This window comes from Gallus gallus, chromosome 1, assembly GCF_016699485.2.
Source record: "Gallus gallus isolate bGalGal1 chromosome 1, bGalGal1.mat.broiler.GRCg7b, whole genome shotgun sequence".
Taxonomy (NCBI): domain Eukaryota; kingdom Metazoa; phylum Chordata; class Aves; order Galliformes; family Phasianidae; genus Gallus; species Gallus gallus.
The window spans coordinates 60276677-60292141 of record NC_052532.1 but is presented as its reverse complement, the minus strand read 5'-3'; the positions used below and the strand labels follow the sequence as shown (position 1 = coordinate 60292141).

General features: G+C 43.9%; 1 protein-coding gene and 1 long non-coding RNA gene across 3 annotated transcripts in view; one reads left to right on the top strand and one right to left on the bottom strand.

The window, feature by feature from the left end:
• The window catches only part of KDM5A (lysine (K)-specific demethylase 5A), a 48795-nt gene extending 42256 nt beyond the window's left edge, over positions 1-6539 (top strand). For both annotated transcript variants that reach the window (XM_416379.8, XM_004937924.5), the window contains exons 27-28: positions 1324-1734; positions 3499-6539. In XM_416379.8, coding sequence (XP_416379.4) covers positions 1324-1734; positions 3499-3711 — 624 coding nt within the window. In that variant the 3' untranslated portion in view covers positions 3712-6539. The remainder of the gene's footprint in view (positions 1-1323; positions 1735-3498) is intronic.
• On the bottom strand, positions 5441-15376 carry LOC107053437. Its single transcript, XR_005841099.2, has 2 exons — positions 15187-15376; positions 5441-8460 (listed from the first exon to the last, which is right to left on the bottom strand). It is a non-coding gene; the product is annotated as an uncharacterized LOC107053437 (long non-coding RNA).
• Positions 15377-15465: the final 89 nt, after the last annotated feature.

The following is a 15465-nucleotide window of genomic DNA, read 5'->3' as shown; positions in this document are numbered from 1 at the left end:
AGTACATTATTGCTATTTCCTGTAATGAACAATATAGGAAATGCACTGAAGATTATTCCTTCTTGACAGTAGTGTACAGCAACATAAAATGGCTTATGTTTTTTGAACAGTAATGCATGCCGATCAGTTACCTCACTCTTTTGAGTGCCATCCAATACAGTGGGTAAGTCAAGATGTTGCCAAACTGCTGGCTTATAGGGCAGTAGTATAAAGCAGATCCTGCTTCCGGAGAAGTACTGCATTACTGTGTTTAGACCTAGGGACTTTATTTCATAAGACTAATTTTCTTTTAATGTTATGGTTTGGGTATAGTTTTCTTTTTTTTTGAGGAACAATTTGAATGCCAGCAAATAGCACTTTATGAATAGCATGCCACAGTGTTACACTGATAGTTAAAAACAGCTTTGTGGGTGGAGGGTAGGGTTCAACATGTTTCTGGTTAATCTCTGTGAATACTTGTTTGGCCAAAATTACTCCTTGTGAGCTGAGTACCTTTCTTTGTCTATTTAGATGCAAAATAGGTAGACTTCTGCAAAATAGTCTTCAGAGAACTTGTTATAGGGTGAAGGAGCTATATTAAGTAATGTACAGTAAACAGACCCAGTCTTTACTGGCCTGTAGTGTGTCCTTAATCTATTAATATAGTTAAGGTTAAAGTATATGGCTGAATTAACACAAACTGAATCAGTCTTGTTTGTGTGAAGTGGTTCTAAATAGGACTTGTCACCTACAATGACAGTTTGCCAATTATAAACCCCATTTCTGATCTGAATCTGATACTTAAGAGTATTTAATAACAGCAGGTTTTTTATAGTGCGTCCTGGTTTGGGAGCTATTCAAATAATGGATCTGCTGCATTCTTCTCTTGATAATATATGTTAAGAATTCAGCAATTGTTCTGTACTAATCTCCAGGATAGCAATTGCTTTCTCTCAAAAATAATTATAGGCAAGACTGACCTGGGATGAAAAACAAGCAAGAACATCTAACAATCAATCTTCCTAACTTCTATTGAAAAACAATGTGAGGAGGGAGTTGTGATTACTGCCTGTTTTTTTCCCCCTACTCTTGCTAATATTTTACTTTTTTCCACTGGACATTCTAAGCTCACTATACTTTGGGTACTTAAGACTTCTTTTAGTATAGTGAAGATAAAGTTGAGCTTCTTTTATTTAGAATTTGTGGCAGTATGTTGTTGGATAAGTTGCTTCCGCCATGTTATGATAACGGCAGAGGTAAGTACCTCTTAAACCACAGATTTATGGTATATGGAAATTTGTTTGGAAAAAAAACTCAACAATCTCTTTTTACCCTTTTATGAAGGATGACAGCATGGATGAGAAACCACTGAAAATGAGAGGGAGAGACTCATCCGAGAGGAAGCGGAAGCGAAAGCTGGAGAGAGCAGAACAGTTCTTCGGAGATATGAAGCAAAAGTCTAAAGAGTTGAAAAAATTAGAAAAACCGAAGAAAAAGAAGCTAAAACTCACCATGGATAAGACAAAGGAGCTGAACAAGCTGGCAAAGAAACTGGCCAAGGAAGAGGAACGGAAGAAGAAGCGAGAGAAGGCGGTTGTGGCAAAGGTGGAGCTGGCAAAGGAGAGCACAGAGAAAAAAAGAGAGAAGAAGGTTCTAGATATTCCTTCTAAGTATGACTGGTCAGGAGCTGAGGAGTCAGATGATGAGAATGCAGTATGTGCTGCACAGAACTGCCAGAGGCCCTGCAAGGACAAAGTGAGTTTTTGCTTAGTCCCATCACAATCAATTTCACGCAAAGTGAATACAATAATGAGACTGAACAGCTTGAGTAACGAAAGTAGAGTAATTTGAAACGAGAAGGTATTGAGTAGTACTTGGGTAGGTATGTAAATGAGAATAAAACTTGACAAACTCATCTCATTCTCCTGGCCACTTTAAAACATGCGGGGAAGATGAAAAATTACCATCTGGTAAAAAGTACTCTATTTTGGTTGGGAAGTTTAACCTCTTCGAATTGGACTTCTGTGTAACTCTTTACTGGTAATGCAGAACATGCATTGTCTGATTCAAAGGATTCTTTGCCTCGGCAGTAAATGTTCCAAATTGCATTCTGAATGCAATTCTGAGCAGAAGTGGGATGTGCAGAACTGCTAAATGTAGTACGTTTTCAGTATTTCCTGCACGCAGCTCGTGAGCAGCAGTGCTGCTGGATCTACAAACTGCAGTGCTTCACATTGCTGTTGGGAGATGGATAATCAGTGATTTTAGAATCGATCGGTTTATTACAAAAAAAATTTGATCTGCTCTTCTGTGTGATGCTTTCTGTTCTGATTGTCAGCTTTTAAACATGTGCTGCTTGATGATCAGTCCTCACAAAATATTTTTCAGATTGCTTTTTAAAAACAGAAAAACTTTCAGTAATAGCTGTAGGATTGACCCTGTACAGCACTGGTTTATGAAGGGAGCGTATAAACAGGAAGGGGAACGGCTGTTTATGAGGGTGGATAGTGATAGGATAAGGGGGAATGGTTTTTAACTGAGACAGGGGAGGTTTAGGTTAGATATTAGGAGGAAGTTCTTCACACAGAGGGTGGTGACGCACTGGAACAGGTTGCCCAAGGAGGCTGTGGATGTCCCATCCCTGGAGGCATTCAAGGCCAGGCTGGATGTGGCTCTGGGCAGCCTGGTCTGCTGGTTGGCAACCCTGCACATAGCAGGGGGATTGGAACTCGATGATCATTATGGTCCTTTTCAACCCAGGCCATTCTGTGATTCTATGATAAACGCAGAGATTTGGTTCATTCTTTTTTCAAAATACAGATAGGGAATATAAGTGTTAAGGGACTGTTTTTGAAGTCCTAATCTTAGGCCAAAGTTAGAAATTTCACTGGAAGATAATTGACTCATAAGATGAGTCTACAACTGTTCTCTTTACAGATATTTAGGTTATGTTGGTATGTTTTTACAGGAATTGATATGATGAGAGGGAGGAGTGTTCATGTTATAAAAAAGGTCATACTAGAGTCATCAAATTTCCTTAAACGAAAGAAACTGAGTAATCTTAATTATATAATCATAGCTTTTCAGGGAATGCCTTCCTTTCCGTAAGGCTAGATGTGTATTTGTACATTCACTAAGTGAATGCAGTACGAGTGCAAAATGGCAGGTATGGGAGTGTAATGTCTGAAGCTGCTACTGTCCATTACTCGTCACTTTGAAAAATTCATTCTCTCAAATTCTCTCAAATACATTCTCTCAAATACATTGCTCTGTAAGTCAAAAGCAGAACTAAAGCAGTAGCTGTCATGGCCTAAGGATGCAGAAGGAGCAATGTTGTTAGGAAAGTACTACTTTTTAAACTGAAGCAGCTTGTTAAAACATGTTCTATAGGGCATTAATTTGTGCCAGACACTTTTTGCATTCTCATTATGGCGTGTGGATTTAATAGAAGACATTTTCTTCATAGAACTTCTGCTTTTCTGTCTCTCTTTCTAACGTTGCTAATACAATCTCTTGCAGGTAGACTGGGTGCAGTGTGATGGTGGCTGCGATGAGTGGTTTCATCAGGTTTGCGTTGGCGTCTCTCCAGAAATGGCTGAGAATGAGGATTACATCTGTATAAACTGTGCAAAGAAAACAATGCAGGGACCAAGTAGCCCTGCTCATGCACCACCTCCTTCTTTCTTGTTGAGCTACAAACTCCCAATGGAAGATCTTAAGGAGACAAGTTAGCAACTGCTCGATGTCTGGAACTTGCTGAGAAATGGACCGCTGAAACCCCTACAGAAAGAGAGGGTTTGAATCTAATGTAGCCACTGAGCTTCACTTCCAAGGATGTACAGACCTGCAGCAGAGTTGGTCCCTTCCTTACAGCTGGCTTCCTTCATACAGCAGGGACGTCAAGGCACAGTGGTTCTGACTCATCTATGCAGACACCGCCTCATTAGGAGCTGCAGCCAGTGTTTTGACTTGAGTATTTCCATCTTTGAGAGTGGCTGTTGCTCTTAGAGACTGAGCTAACCCGAGGCTGTTAGATTAGACGCTTCAGGGTGTTAGAAGTCCATGTTGGCAGTGGAGCTGGCCTGGAATTGGTGGCACGGGCTGGAGCTTTTAGCCATACCAGGTTGCCCTAAGGAGGTTTTGGAAGTTAGCTTTTGCCTCCTCCTGCCAACCCAGTGAGAAGGGCAGTGTCTTGAGAGAGTTAAGTTGTCTCCGTATCCAGGCGGCTAACACTACTCTATAAGGATGGGAGCAAGTGGATGAATGAATGAATTTCTCATTTGTAGCTAAAGGGCAGAGGAGCTCATGATCTCAGAAATAGCAAAGGCTCTGTGTACCAAAAAGAAACCCAATTCTACTCTGCTAGCAAAATCTTTACCTTAGTGGGGGACAGCTGATCTTCCTGTCCTGAGGAGGGCTAGGAAAAAATGATGTCTAATCTTGACCAGAGCTTGTGAAAAGCAGAGCGCTTCCCTTTCTGCAGGGGTGCCCTCTCCTGTTCTAGGCTTTGCTTAGAGTTCCGCACTCCTGCACGTTAAAGTTGTCTCACGCAGGACGGAGCTGGCGAGGAGGTACAGGGCACCAGCTTCTGTGATCTGTACCCAGGAATGGGAAGGAAAGAAGACAGCCCACTTACCTCAGAGGTTACACTGACATGTGCTTCTGTGAAAAGTTTCACTCACAACTATTTCCAGTATCACCAGGCTACGGGCATGGCCTCAAGAGATACCAGCAAGCAGTCTGCAGATACTGTTCGCAGTGCAAATTCCCCTCCCTGCTGGCCTTGCTGGATGCGTACCAGTCAGCAACAGTTCTTGTTCAAAGTTACCCCTGGCTTTGCCAGAGGACCAGAGGGCTTGGGGTCATCCTGGGTGACAGTTGTTTTAGTAAATCCATTTTTAAAGAAGGACTTGTTTTTACTTTTTTCTAAATGTCTCAGACTACTGACTTGTTCTATAAATAGATTATTTTTCTTTGATTTTTTTATACTTACCACTGTTAACCAGCAGCACAGACAGAGGTTCACAAAGCAAAAACCTGCCCGTGGGCTTGGGTTTTTTTACTCCATTCCTTCCTTGTAGTACAAGGAATTAGCAGTTACCTTCCCCATTCTAGCCTGACCAGCTGCCTGTGTTTAAATAGGTAAATGCATTTCACGTGCTACCTTTGTGTTTGGGTTTGTTCCTATTTAGTGGGGCATCTGGGCCTTAATGACTCCAGTCAGTGCTGGCTTTTGTGTATGTGAATGTCTGAAGCCAGCCACTGGGCTGTCTTGTCCCCCCCTTCCACTCGCTCCCTATTGTGTTTCCATTCTTCTGCAGTTCTAGGAGTGTTGTAAGTAGTGTCCAGTCTTACTAGGAGCTGGATTGGGATTTAAAAGAAAATTGACAAAAACAAAAGTGTTCTGTCTTGACTGTTCTGTGTCCATTCTCTCGTTCTGATATTTGGAAGTTTATTTATCTGGCAGAATTGTCCGTCCAAAAAAAAAAAAAAAAAACAAAGCAAACAAAACCTCAGCTCAGGTGGATGAACTTTATTGGTTTGTTTTATTTGTGCCTGCTACCTGGGGAGAGGAAGATGTGCAACAGAAAAGAGCTAGGGCGGGGGGCAGAAGGTGCAGGATCTTGGGAGTTTTTTGAGTGCAAATCGGTCACAGGCTTCTAATTCCTGCTCCTTAAAGACGAATGTGTTAAATGGAAGCTGTGGTTAAGCGTGTGGCTGAACGGGCACCCTAGCAAACGTAAGAGTATTATTTGTTTCCTTAGTTATGAAGGAGTCTATGCTATAGCTAGACATGCCCTCTTTTTTGCATCCACTTATATTTTTTTTTCTTCTCGATGTACGTTTAGTTTTGGTAAACTGGTTTAAACAGTTGTTCCTTTCCTTCAGGCTTTAACTGATGGTACTACATAAATGTTTCCCTATATGGAGTGGATAGACTCTCTGTCACAGATGTTTAATCGTTCCAGAAGTAGACTAGTACAAGATTTTGTAAAGAATCCCAGTGTCTGTATTCTTTCATGACTCCTAGAATTCGTGACACAACGAGGAAAGTATGGTCAGCATATCCTGTTAACTGTCGAGCGTATCCTCTTAACCATTCTTACATTCTCTGTCGTGATAAAAGTCATTGTTATATGTAATTTACCATCAACTGGAAAGAGTTCTTTTAGTAAATCTGCATTGAATGTTCTTGTTTCTCTGAGTAGAAGGTGGTGTGATCGTGACCAGAAGGAAGCAAAGAGCTATACAATGCAGTGGTCAATCATTCTGCTTGTAACCGGCGTAGAAAACAGTGAGCAGGAAATGGGCAAGTAGTCACCTTCTTAGTTGCCGTTTCATGTGATCATATGAAGAGGTTTTTACCTTCTCACAAGGAGATTGCTGCACTTCTTCAGTTGCGTGTTCCCCATCTGCTTTTGGGTAAGGTGTTCATAAACTGAAGACCGTTATTAGCTTTACATCTTACTGTTTAAACATTTATTTTTAAAAGCATAATTCTTCCCGAAGGATTGCTGATAGTATAAAAAATTTTGAATAAATGTTGACTTTTTGAAAAATCTGTAGAAATGTAGTTAGTGGTTTTAAAAACAACAACAGAACACAACAAATGTCAGCTGTGATGCTGTCTTCACATCTTTAGGTCATAGAATTTTTATGAAAACATGCAAAGAAGTAAACCAAAGTTAAGCTATGGAAGTCATTTTCATAAATGTTTGCTGCAGCTGTAGGAGGAAAACTTCTCATGCTTTAGAGGCAACATTTCAGTGTATGCAAGATCCTAGCTCTTGTGTACCTGGAACAGTACATGACTTAATACCGTATTCCACAAAGGATATTAACCACAGTTCATGTTGTTTCTCTTCACGTGTCAAAGAAATAACCAGAGCTGTTGGACGGAAGAAGAGATGGCCAGGACTTGAGTTGTGCCTGGAATTGGGGTACTTTACTTGCATAGAGATAAACATCACTCCTGAACTCTTCAGTGCTATTTCTTGTAGGATTTATGCTTTTTACAGAGTATCTGTACCTGAACGCATATGTGGCCTGGACTATTTGATAATGAGGGCTTAAGTTAAAACTGATGATGCTATGAAAACTATCTTGAGTTAGTAGAATGCAGTGTTACACGGCATAAGATAACAGAAACAGACGTCTGTGTGTTTTGTTAGCCACACTGTGAAGCTTGCATTCTTATTTTCAGCTTTTAGAATCGTTGAATAGTTTGGGTTGAAGAGGCTTCAGAAGGTCACCTGGGTCAACCTCTCCTTATCGAAGCACGGCTGACTTTGAAAGTGGGCCAAATTTTGTGTATTTCCAGGATGTTTGACAGCCTCTACGGTTTCCTGTTCCAGTTTTGTAGCATCTTCAGTGTGTGTTTTTTTCTGATGCACAGTCAGATTCACTTTCTGTAGCTTTCCTACCACCTCTTCTATTTTTTCTTTTGAGAAGAGTCTGGCTCTCTCTTTTCTATAATTATCCACCAGGTATTCGTAGTCTGTAGACCCTGCAACCTTAATGTTCAGGTTGAACAATCCCAGCTTAGCCTCCTTTGGGCTGTGCCACATGTTAGTCTTTTAACAGTTTTGTTGGTTCTCTGCTATACTCAGATTTGTTAATATCTGTTCTTGTACTGGGAAGCCCCAGACCGATCATGAACTCCAGATCTGCCTTACAAGTGTTGAATACAGGAGAAAAATCACTTCCTTTAACCTCTTGACAATGCATTTCTTATGCAGCCTGGTATGGGGTTGGCCTTCACGAGAGCCAGGAGGCATGCTGCTGACACTTATTGTGTCCACCATTATTCCCAGATCCCTTGGTTTATTTTTTCCCAGATGCAGATCCGATGAGCTTAATGAATTTTCTGTCAGCCCATCACTCCAACCGGTAGCAATGCAACTGAATGAACTTTCCTCCCATGTTTTAGGCTGTCCTGCTCTCCTCCTCCCCCCATTATTCAGTTTGGTGTTATCCGCCAGTTTGCTGAGGGCACGGTGTATCCCATCACCAGGTGAGTAAACCATAAAACACTGTTACTTTCACTACCAGCTGTGGAGGTTCTCCATTCCCAGCTGACCGCCTTCTAGACTTCAAGCTGTTGATTGCCAGTCACAGCAGTACACACAGCTTTCCATCCATTTTGTTGGATTTCCATCCACTCCACATTTTTGTTCTTGTTGTAATTTGTAAGATAGGGTAAACATCCACTGCTCTCCCCTTGTCCATAGGACCCTTCACAGAAGGCAACCAGACTGGGCTATTGATATCAGTGGTCACCTTATCCTTTGTGGCCATGAATGTGACTGCAAGGAGGATTTGTTCCATAATCTATTCAGGGATCAGGGTGAGGCTGGCTGCCCTGCATCCACGTCTCATTTCCTCTTCTTCATTGAATATGAACATGATGGCAGAAGGGTTCATCAAAATCCATCATGAAAATGATCCTCTGTACAGACATTTCCTTGGCTACATTCATCACTGTGGCATGTAAGATTAGAAGGAAAAAAAGAAACTACGTGAACTGCAGTTCGTAAGATGCATGAAGAACTTTAAATGGCAGAACTGAGCTGCTTTGAGTGCTGCTCACACCTATACTCCGTGAGCTAATAAGCAGTTATGTCAGTCCTGTACATCTGGATAAAGTTCTGGGCTGGTTGAGTTGAGGTCAGTGTTACTGATGCATAGCCCTTCTCCATGCAGCTCATTACACTAAAAGAAAGGCATAATGTGAATGAGAATGAAGGAGGGCAGCTAATCTTTACACTAGTAGAAACGAGAGAGCCTACGGCTTTGTTCATTCACCAGTAGGCTGCTTACTAGGCAGCTGCCCAAGGATAGCTGTCACCTTTATTTTGTGTTGTTCTAACAACAGTTATTGGAATAAACACCTCTGTAGCAAAGTAAAGCAAAAACTATTTGGATTTTTATCAGTTGCTTACCACACGTTCCTCACTCTCATAGTAAGCGGGCTCTGCCTGCCCTTTGGAAATAGTGACTGGCTGAGAGAAGCACTATCCATCAGTGGTCGTTTTTGTACTCTGGGAATGAAAATCTTTTCAAAGATGCAGAGAGTCTCTTAATTGTTCTCTCTGAAATCAGTGCGTGGCTCTGTGAGAAGCTGAGAAGCACGGTCTTGCTAAAAGCAGGGTTTGAGGTTTTCTCCCATCAGATGAAAATGAAAAGCAGGGAACTGCTTCAAATCCTGCCCAGCTGCAATCACTAAGAATGTGTTTGGTCAGCTTGCCTGGACCAAACAGGAACTCTGCTCGGAGCGCCAATAGTCAGCAGGGAGATGCAATAAATTCAGTCCTTATCAAAATTCTAGCCACGCTGGCTTTAGAGGAGTGATAAATGTGTAGGACAGCTGGAAACTGCACAGCAAGAGATTTAGACCGTTGTACCAAGACATCTCATTACATAAGGCTCAAATGAATGTTAAGTTGCGAGGTAAAAGCATTGAAAGTAGCAAGGCTTTATTAAAATCCAGAAATATTTGTGAGGAGACGTGCTCTGAATAGCTTCAAAACAAAAGCCTTGCTGCAGTGAATAGTTTTAATCATAGATGGAGCATTGTGTCTAAATTGGAGCCTTTTCAAAGGCCAATTTTTGGCAATCACACCTCCCCAAACAAAGGGAAAGTCCTTTAAAGTTGGCTGTCTGAGTAACTGCTGTGGGTATTGGTATCTAAGGAGGGCAGCCTCCTCAGAACACAGGACCTGAAACAGCTGGATTGCCTTGGCCAGCCCAGCATCCGCTTGTAGTATCTGCTGTATCAGCTTCTCAGTTGATGAGGTCTATGCCATCCTACAGCAACTCAGCCTCCTGCCAGGCTCCCCAGAAGAACAGGATGTTTGCTACTGCTGTTACTGCTTGTTTATGATAATAGCAGTGGAACCTCCACGAATCCAAGTGATGAATCACAAAATGGGATGGGTTGGCAGGGATCCCAAAGCCAACCAGCCCCAATCCTCTGCCGTGGGCAGGGCTGCCACCCAGCAGCTCAGGCTGCCCAGGGCCCCATCCAACCTGGGCTTGAATGCCTCCAGGGATGGGGCACCACAGCTTCTTTGGGCAATGTGAATTTGAGAAACAGCTCAGATTTTGAGATGTGAGATGGGTAGGAGTTCTGACAACTGGTAATTTAACTTTTCCGTTCATACAGCTGGAAATACACTTAGCTCACTCTTCCACATCTCTGCAATGGCGTTATCAGAGCAAAATACAATAAAGATCAATATCTAGGCATTATCACTGTATTGGTAACGTTGTGACCCGTTATCTCCTTGCCAGATTTTCTACTCTTATACAGAAGAGAGGCAGGAGATAGGTGCCCTAACTTTGCCCAGAAGCATTCTTAAGAGAGAAAACTGATACACATCAGTGCCTGAGAGTCACTGGTAAGGATGTGGAACTGTCTACAGCACTCTGGCCTATTTCTGATGAACCCCACAGCTGAGTGTGTGGTACCTTAACATCTCCAGAATTTTGGCATGCTATATGTTAGAAGGGAAAGGGTGGACTGGAAAGTAAACATGCAGTCAAGTGCAGTTTCTGGATGTCCATGCATGTGCAAGGAACTGAAGGCAGGAGAACTGATTTCCTCAGGCTTCCGGTAGGAACATGCTTGGTATGTATAGACCTCACATTTCAGGATTTGATGCTGTTAGAAAACGACAGAATGCACAAAAGTAAGTGAATAGCAAATAGTAGAAGAGACTTACATGGTAATAGAAAAATTCTGAACTTGAAACTGATTTTTTTTTCCTCTTGCTGAGTAAAAGGCAGTTTTAGGAAGTTGGCAGGTCAGATTCCTGTTGCAGTCAGTTGCTTCTTCCCTCAGGCCTTCCCGTTACACCATGGGAAATTCAAAGGAAGGTGAGGAAATAGGTCTGCATTCCCTTTGCAGGCCCTTTGTACGTCTCTCCACATGTTCTCCCTTACCAGTGGGGAAGGTCTCATCTCTAACCCCTCCAGGGCTCCTACTTTCCAGCCCCATAGACCTCTTGAATTGAAGAATACCCTGCTTCAAAGAAACTGGTTAAGCGGGTGCAACCCTCTCTCACCTCTGAGCAAAGCTTTCCCTTTTACCCCCAGAGCATCCCTCTTCCATGCAGGCAGAGGGCAGGGGCTTCATAAAATCTCAGCCCTCTCAATAGCTATGACTGCATTCTCACTGCAGTCTGTGTCAGCTTTATAACCTTCACCATAGAGCAGTCAGGCACACAAAGCACAGGGGAAGCCCGTTGTCCCCTGAACAATACCCAGGTCCTTCTCTACACTCTAATCTGTACAGTACATAAATCTGCTGGGCTTTTCTGTCTCACTTCTGGACCACTTGAGCAGTGCTGCTATCATTAGTCTGAAATTGAGATCTCCTTTGGCATATGGTTTTTGATATGAAAACGTGCTCTAATTAGCTCTTTGGCAGCCGACAGCCGAAGGGTGGTTTTATCTTTTACATGCAAGCTAGCCATTTTCACACCAGGAGATAGATGGCTGGGCTTCAGAAGGGTCATGATTCCTGCCGCCTCCCTGAGGCTCTGCTCCTGCACTTGCTCTGCTCAGGCTGCCCAACCTCTGGCAAGGTGCAGCGTGAGATGAGCCCTGAGAGCTTGTAACAGCTGCTGGAGGGAGGAAGTGGGAGATGCCAGAATGAATGAAGTCTCCAGCCTTGGGAGTCTTTGTTTGCCGTTCAGCTATTGCTTATGTTACGTATTATGTTACAAGCATATATATAGCATGTATAATTGCGTTGTCTTGCAGAAAGACTTTAAATGGTATAATTTTTCATAGAATTGTTAAGGTTGGAAAGACAGTCAAGATCGTTGAATCCAACCGTCAGCGCATGCCCACTAACCATGTCTCTCGGTGCCATATGACATGTTTCTTGAACATCTCCAGGAATAGTGACTCCACCACCTCCCTGAGCAGCCCGTTCCAATGCATCACCACTCTTTCTGAGAAGAAATGTTTCCTAATGTCCAACCTTTTTGTCCGTAAATTGGGACAGTTCTGATACCTGAGCAGAAAAAACCCTGCATGGAGGGAGAAGGAAGGGCAAGCTTTGTCAGTTCATGTGCTGAGCATCCCCGCTAGTTCCTGTATGGGGCTGTGGGGCAGTTCCCCAGCTCGGTCCCTTTATCTTCCACAAGCAGAGCAGGCTGTCCTCAGGCTGGCCTATCTAACACCACCAATGTGAAGCCTCTGCCACCCCACAGCTGCCCAGTGTGGATGCAGATTTTCTTGCCTTGGGACCACGACTGTTGTCTGGCAGCCCGTATCCTATGGGGCAACTGTGCTTGTGGGAGCCTGCCCAGATGACCATGGTAGCATTTTCTCTCGCTGTGGAACCTGCAGGCTCTTGCTATGACTTTTGGTTTCTGCCATTACCATTTCAAAATAAAAGTGCCTTTCTTTGAACCTGGCGGCTCAAGCCAGGAATCAATCCTTTGTGCTTATTTTGGGTTCTTTCTCTGCAGTATCAGCCCCTATTTATCCCCTTCCTGAGCATATTTGTGAGAATTGTGCTTTCTGTACTGCCGTTTCCACTTAAGCTTAATAATGTTTTCAGGTTGAAAAGGCTGCTAGCCTGGTGGTTATCAGATGGAGAAAAGGCATTGCATTTGCTCTGGCCTTTGGTTCCCAGATAGCGTAACGGCAAATTGTGTTCCTGGAAGCAGGGAGGTGGCTTGTGAGATTACACAGTGCTGGGGTGGGGGGATGCTTTGTCACACACGGTGGGGGACTGAGGTAGGAGGTGGAGAAGCTTTGTGTGCTCGGCTCACATCTGGAGCCACCGTCCAGTACGGATCCAGCGATGGTCTCTGCTCCTTGGGACACCAGAGCTGCGTAGTGGCTAGGCCCTGGCTGCTCTCTTACAAGATCTCGGGTTGGAAGGGATCCCAAAACCAACCAGCTCCAACCCCCTGCCGTCCATCTCCCTTTTGCCCTGTCATCAGCCTCTGGAACAGGCATGGAGGAGAAGAATGACGTGCCCTTCCCCCAGTGCCCCTCAGCACCCCAGGGGAGGCGTTGCTGAAGCATGGACCCAGCAGCATATGACCCAGAGGAAATGCACTCACCTCGTCTTGGCTGCTTCATATATTCTTCCCCAAGGTTCACTTTATTCCATATCTCTTTATTTGTTTCTAGCAGATCTATTCCCCAAGCGTTTGCTTCTACTCGTCCTTGTTCTTCCAGTTTGGCTTAGCTATCCATACGGATGCAGAATCTTAGGCATCTAGACTGATTTCGTCCTGTGCATTTTTTCCCTTTGGATTTTCATTGCCTCTGATGGGCTGATTAACGTCCCTCCCGCTTTCCTTGCCTTCTGCAATTTTAAAAATGTGTATTCAGCTCATCTTTTTTCTGTAATCTTCGCTGATGCTTTGTGATATGCGTTGGCCCTCTTCTCATCTTCAGTTAAAAAGATCAAATTATTTCTTTTTAAGCTCCCCGATCTCTCAAGGAGTATCTCTCAAAACCATGCTGACTTTTCCCCGTTTCTCCCCAGCAGACGCTGAAAGAGATGTTCTATTTTAAACATGCTTTGCTCAGGATTTTCCAGCTTTCTTTCCTATTTGTAGATTTAATATTTCTCCTTGTTGCTTATGTTTACGCTGAAGGTTTGTTTCCATTCTAAACTTATTGTTGCGTTCAGCACAGTCTTATCTGTCCAGGCAGAAGCTGAATAGTTTGTTATTGATTACGCTGTTTCCTATCGTAGGCCATTAGTTCCTGCCCATTAGTTTGTCTTCTGTTTAAATGGTTGATAAGAATATTGTCACTGGTGCACTGTAGTTATCACTGTTATCCAGGGACATTTCTGCAGTGATGCTGATGCACACCACAGTTTTGAGAATCTATATAAACAATTCCTTATTCAATCTCCCCTCTGCCTATGAGGATCCATCGCACAAGGCAAGGAACTATTTGGCTTTGCTTTCTTTATTTTTATCTCTGTTGCCCTACCTTCACTATTTTACTCTGTTATTGACTGTCACGTGGTTTATCTCCAAGGACATTCTCCCATCCTCACGCTCCAGTGGAATTCCCCTTTGCAACATCTTCCCTGGTTTCCAGCAACCTCCAGCTTGAGGGCTGGAGATGGCTCTTTTATTTGGGCACCTGTTAAAGCCCTGCAGCAGCAGAATCCTGCGTGAATTGACCTGGTCACCCTGTGAGCAATACTCCATGGCAATGGCCATGGGCACCACACGTAATAGACTATGCAGTGTGTGTGAGGAAAGTATTTCCTTTCGGTTTAGATCTGAGTGTATCATCCAGTGCCATTAGTCACTGCTCTGTGAGGTGCAGAGCATGATGCCACTCTCATATTTCCTAGACCTCTCTTCTCATGCCAAAGGGTTGTAGTGTACACGATCACCACTTGAGAGAATCCATTCCTGCTCCACATTCCTATAAAGGAATCCCTTAAGGTACTGAGACACTGGAACAAGTTGCCCAGAGAGGTGGTGGATGCCCCATCTCTGGAGACCCTCAAGGTCAGGATGGAGGGGCTCTGAGCAACCTGATCTACCTGTGGGTGTCCCTGTTCACTGCAGGGGAGCTGGACCAGATGGCCTTTAAGGGTCGCTTCCAACTCAAACAATTCTGTGATTCTATGATTCTCTTTCCCTGTTTCTCCTGTGGGAAGTCTAGCAGTGTGGATGTGAATCTACTACTGATTGACTAATGTGGCGTGGCTCCAATGTTTTCTTCCTCTTCTTTCTCTAGTAACCCTATGAGCTGCCTGCCTTCAGTTCAGACTCTGTTACTGCTTTGCAGGCCTAGCTCTATACCTAAAAGTGTGATTTTTTTCTCTTGCCCCAGATATTCACCAGCAGATGCAATAAGCATTTTTTAAAGCCTTGCCTCATTTATGTCCTTGCACCATCAGAGCTGTAACATGCCTGCTGTGAATAATATCTAGTTCTGTGTACCTTATTTGTGGCCTCCAAGCACAGACCTGATGCCTACAGATAATGACCTGCAGCAGGATGAGGACCTCCTTCCAGTGCCTTGACTGCTGGTGCTGCAGCCCTGTGGGGCTCCAGGGCTGGTTTTCATAGCTGTGCATTGTTTTCCCATTGCTGCTTGATTGCAGCTCATGTAGCGATGTGCCGCATGGGAGCTGCCCCACGTCCACATTCCCTGCAGACCCCATAGTAGGAAATTCCCATTCAGCCAAGACTCAGCTCTTACCTCGGCTGGGCTTGTCATCTTGGCTCATGCTTTTTCCTGCAATTCCATGGCCAACGATGGGCAGCGGCACCACCACGTGCAACTGCGCCGGAGCCAAGAAGTCCTTGGCCAGGAGGGCGGCAAGAGACCAGCGGCACCAGCAAGAGCTTCTCACAGGCAGGCAGGGGGAAAGAGCCCCTTTGCACTGGCCATGAAATCAGTCATGTGTAGGTTTTTGTCCGGCCCTGGGGGGTGGGGGAAGGAATGTGGGTTGGGCGAAGTCTAGGATTACACCACGGC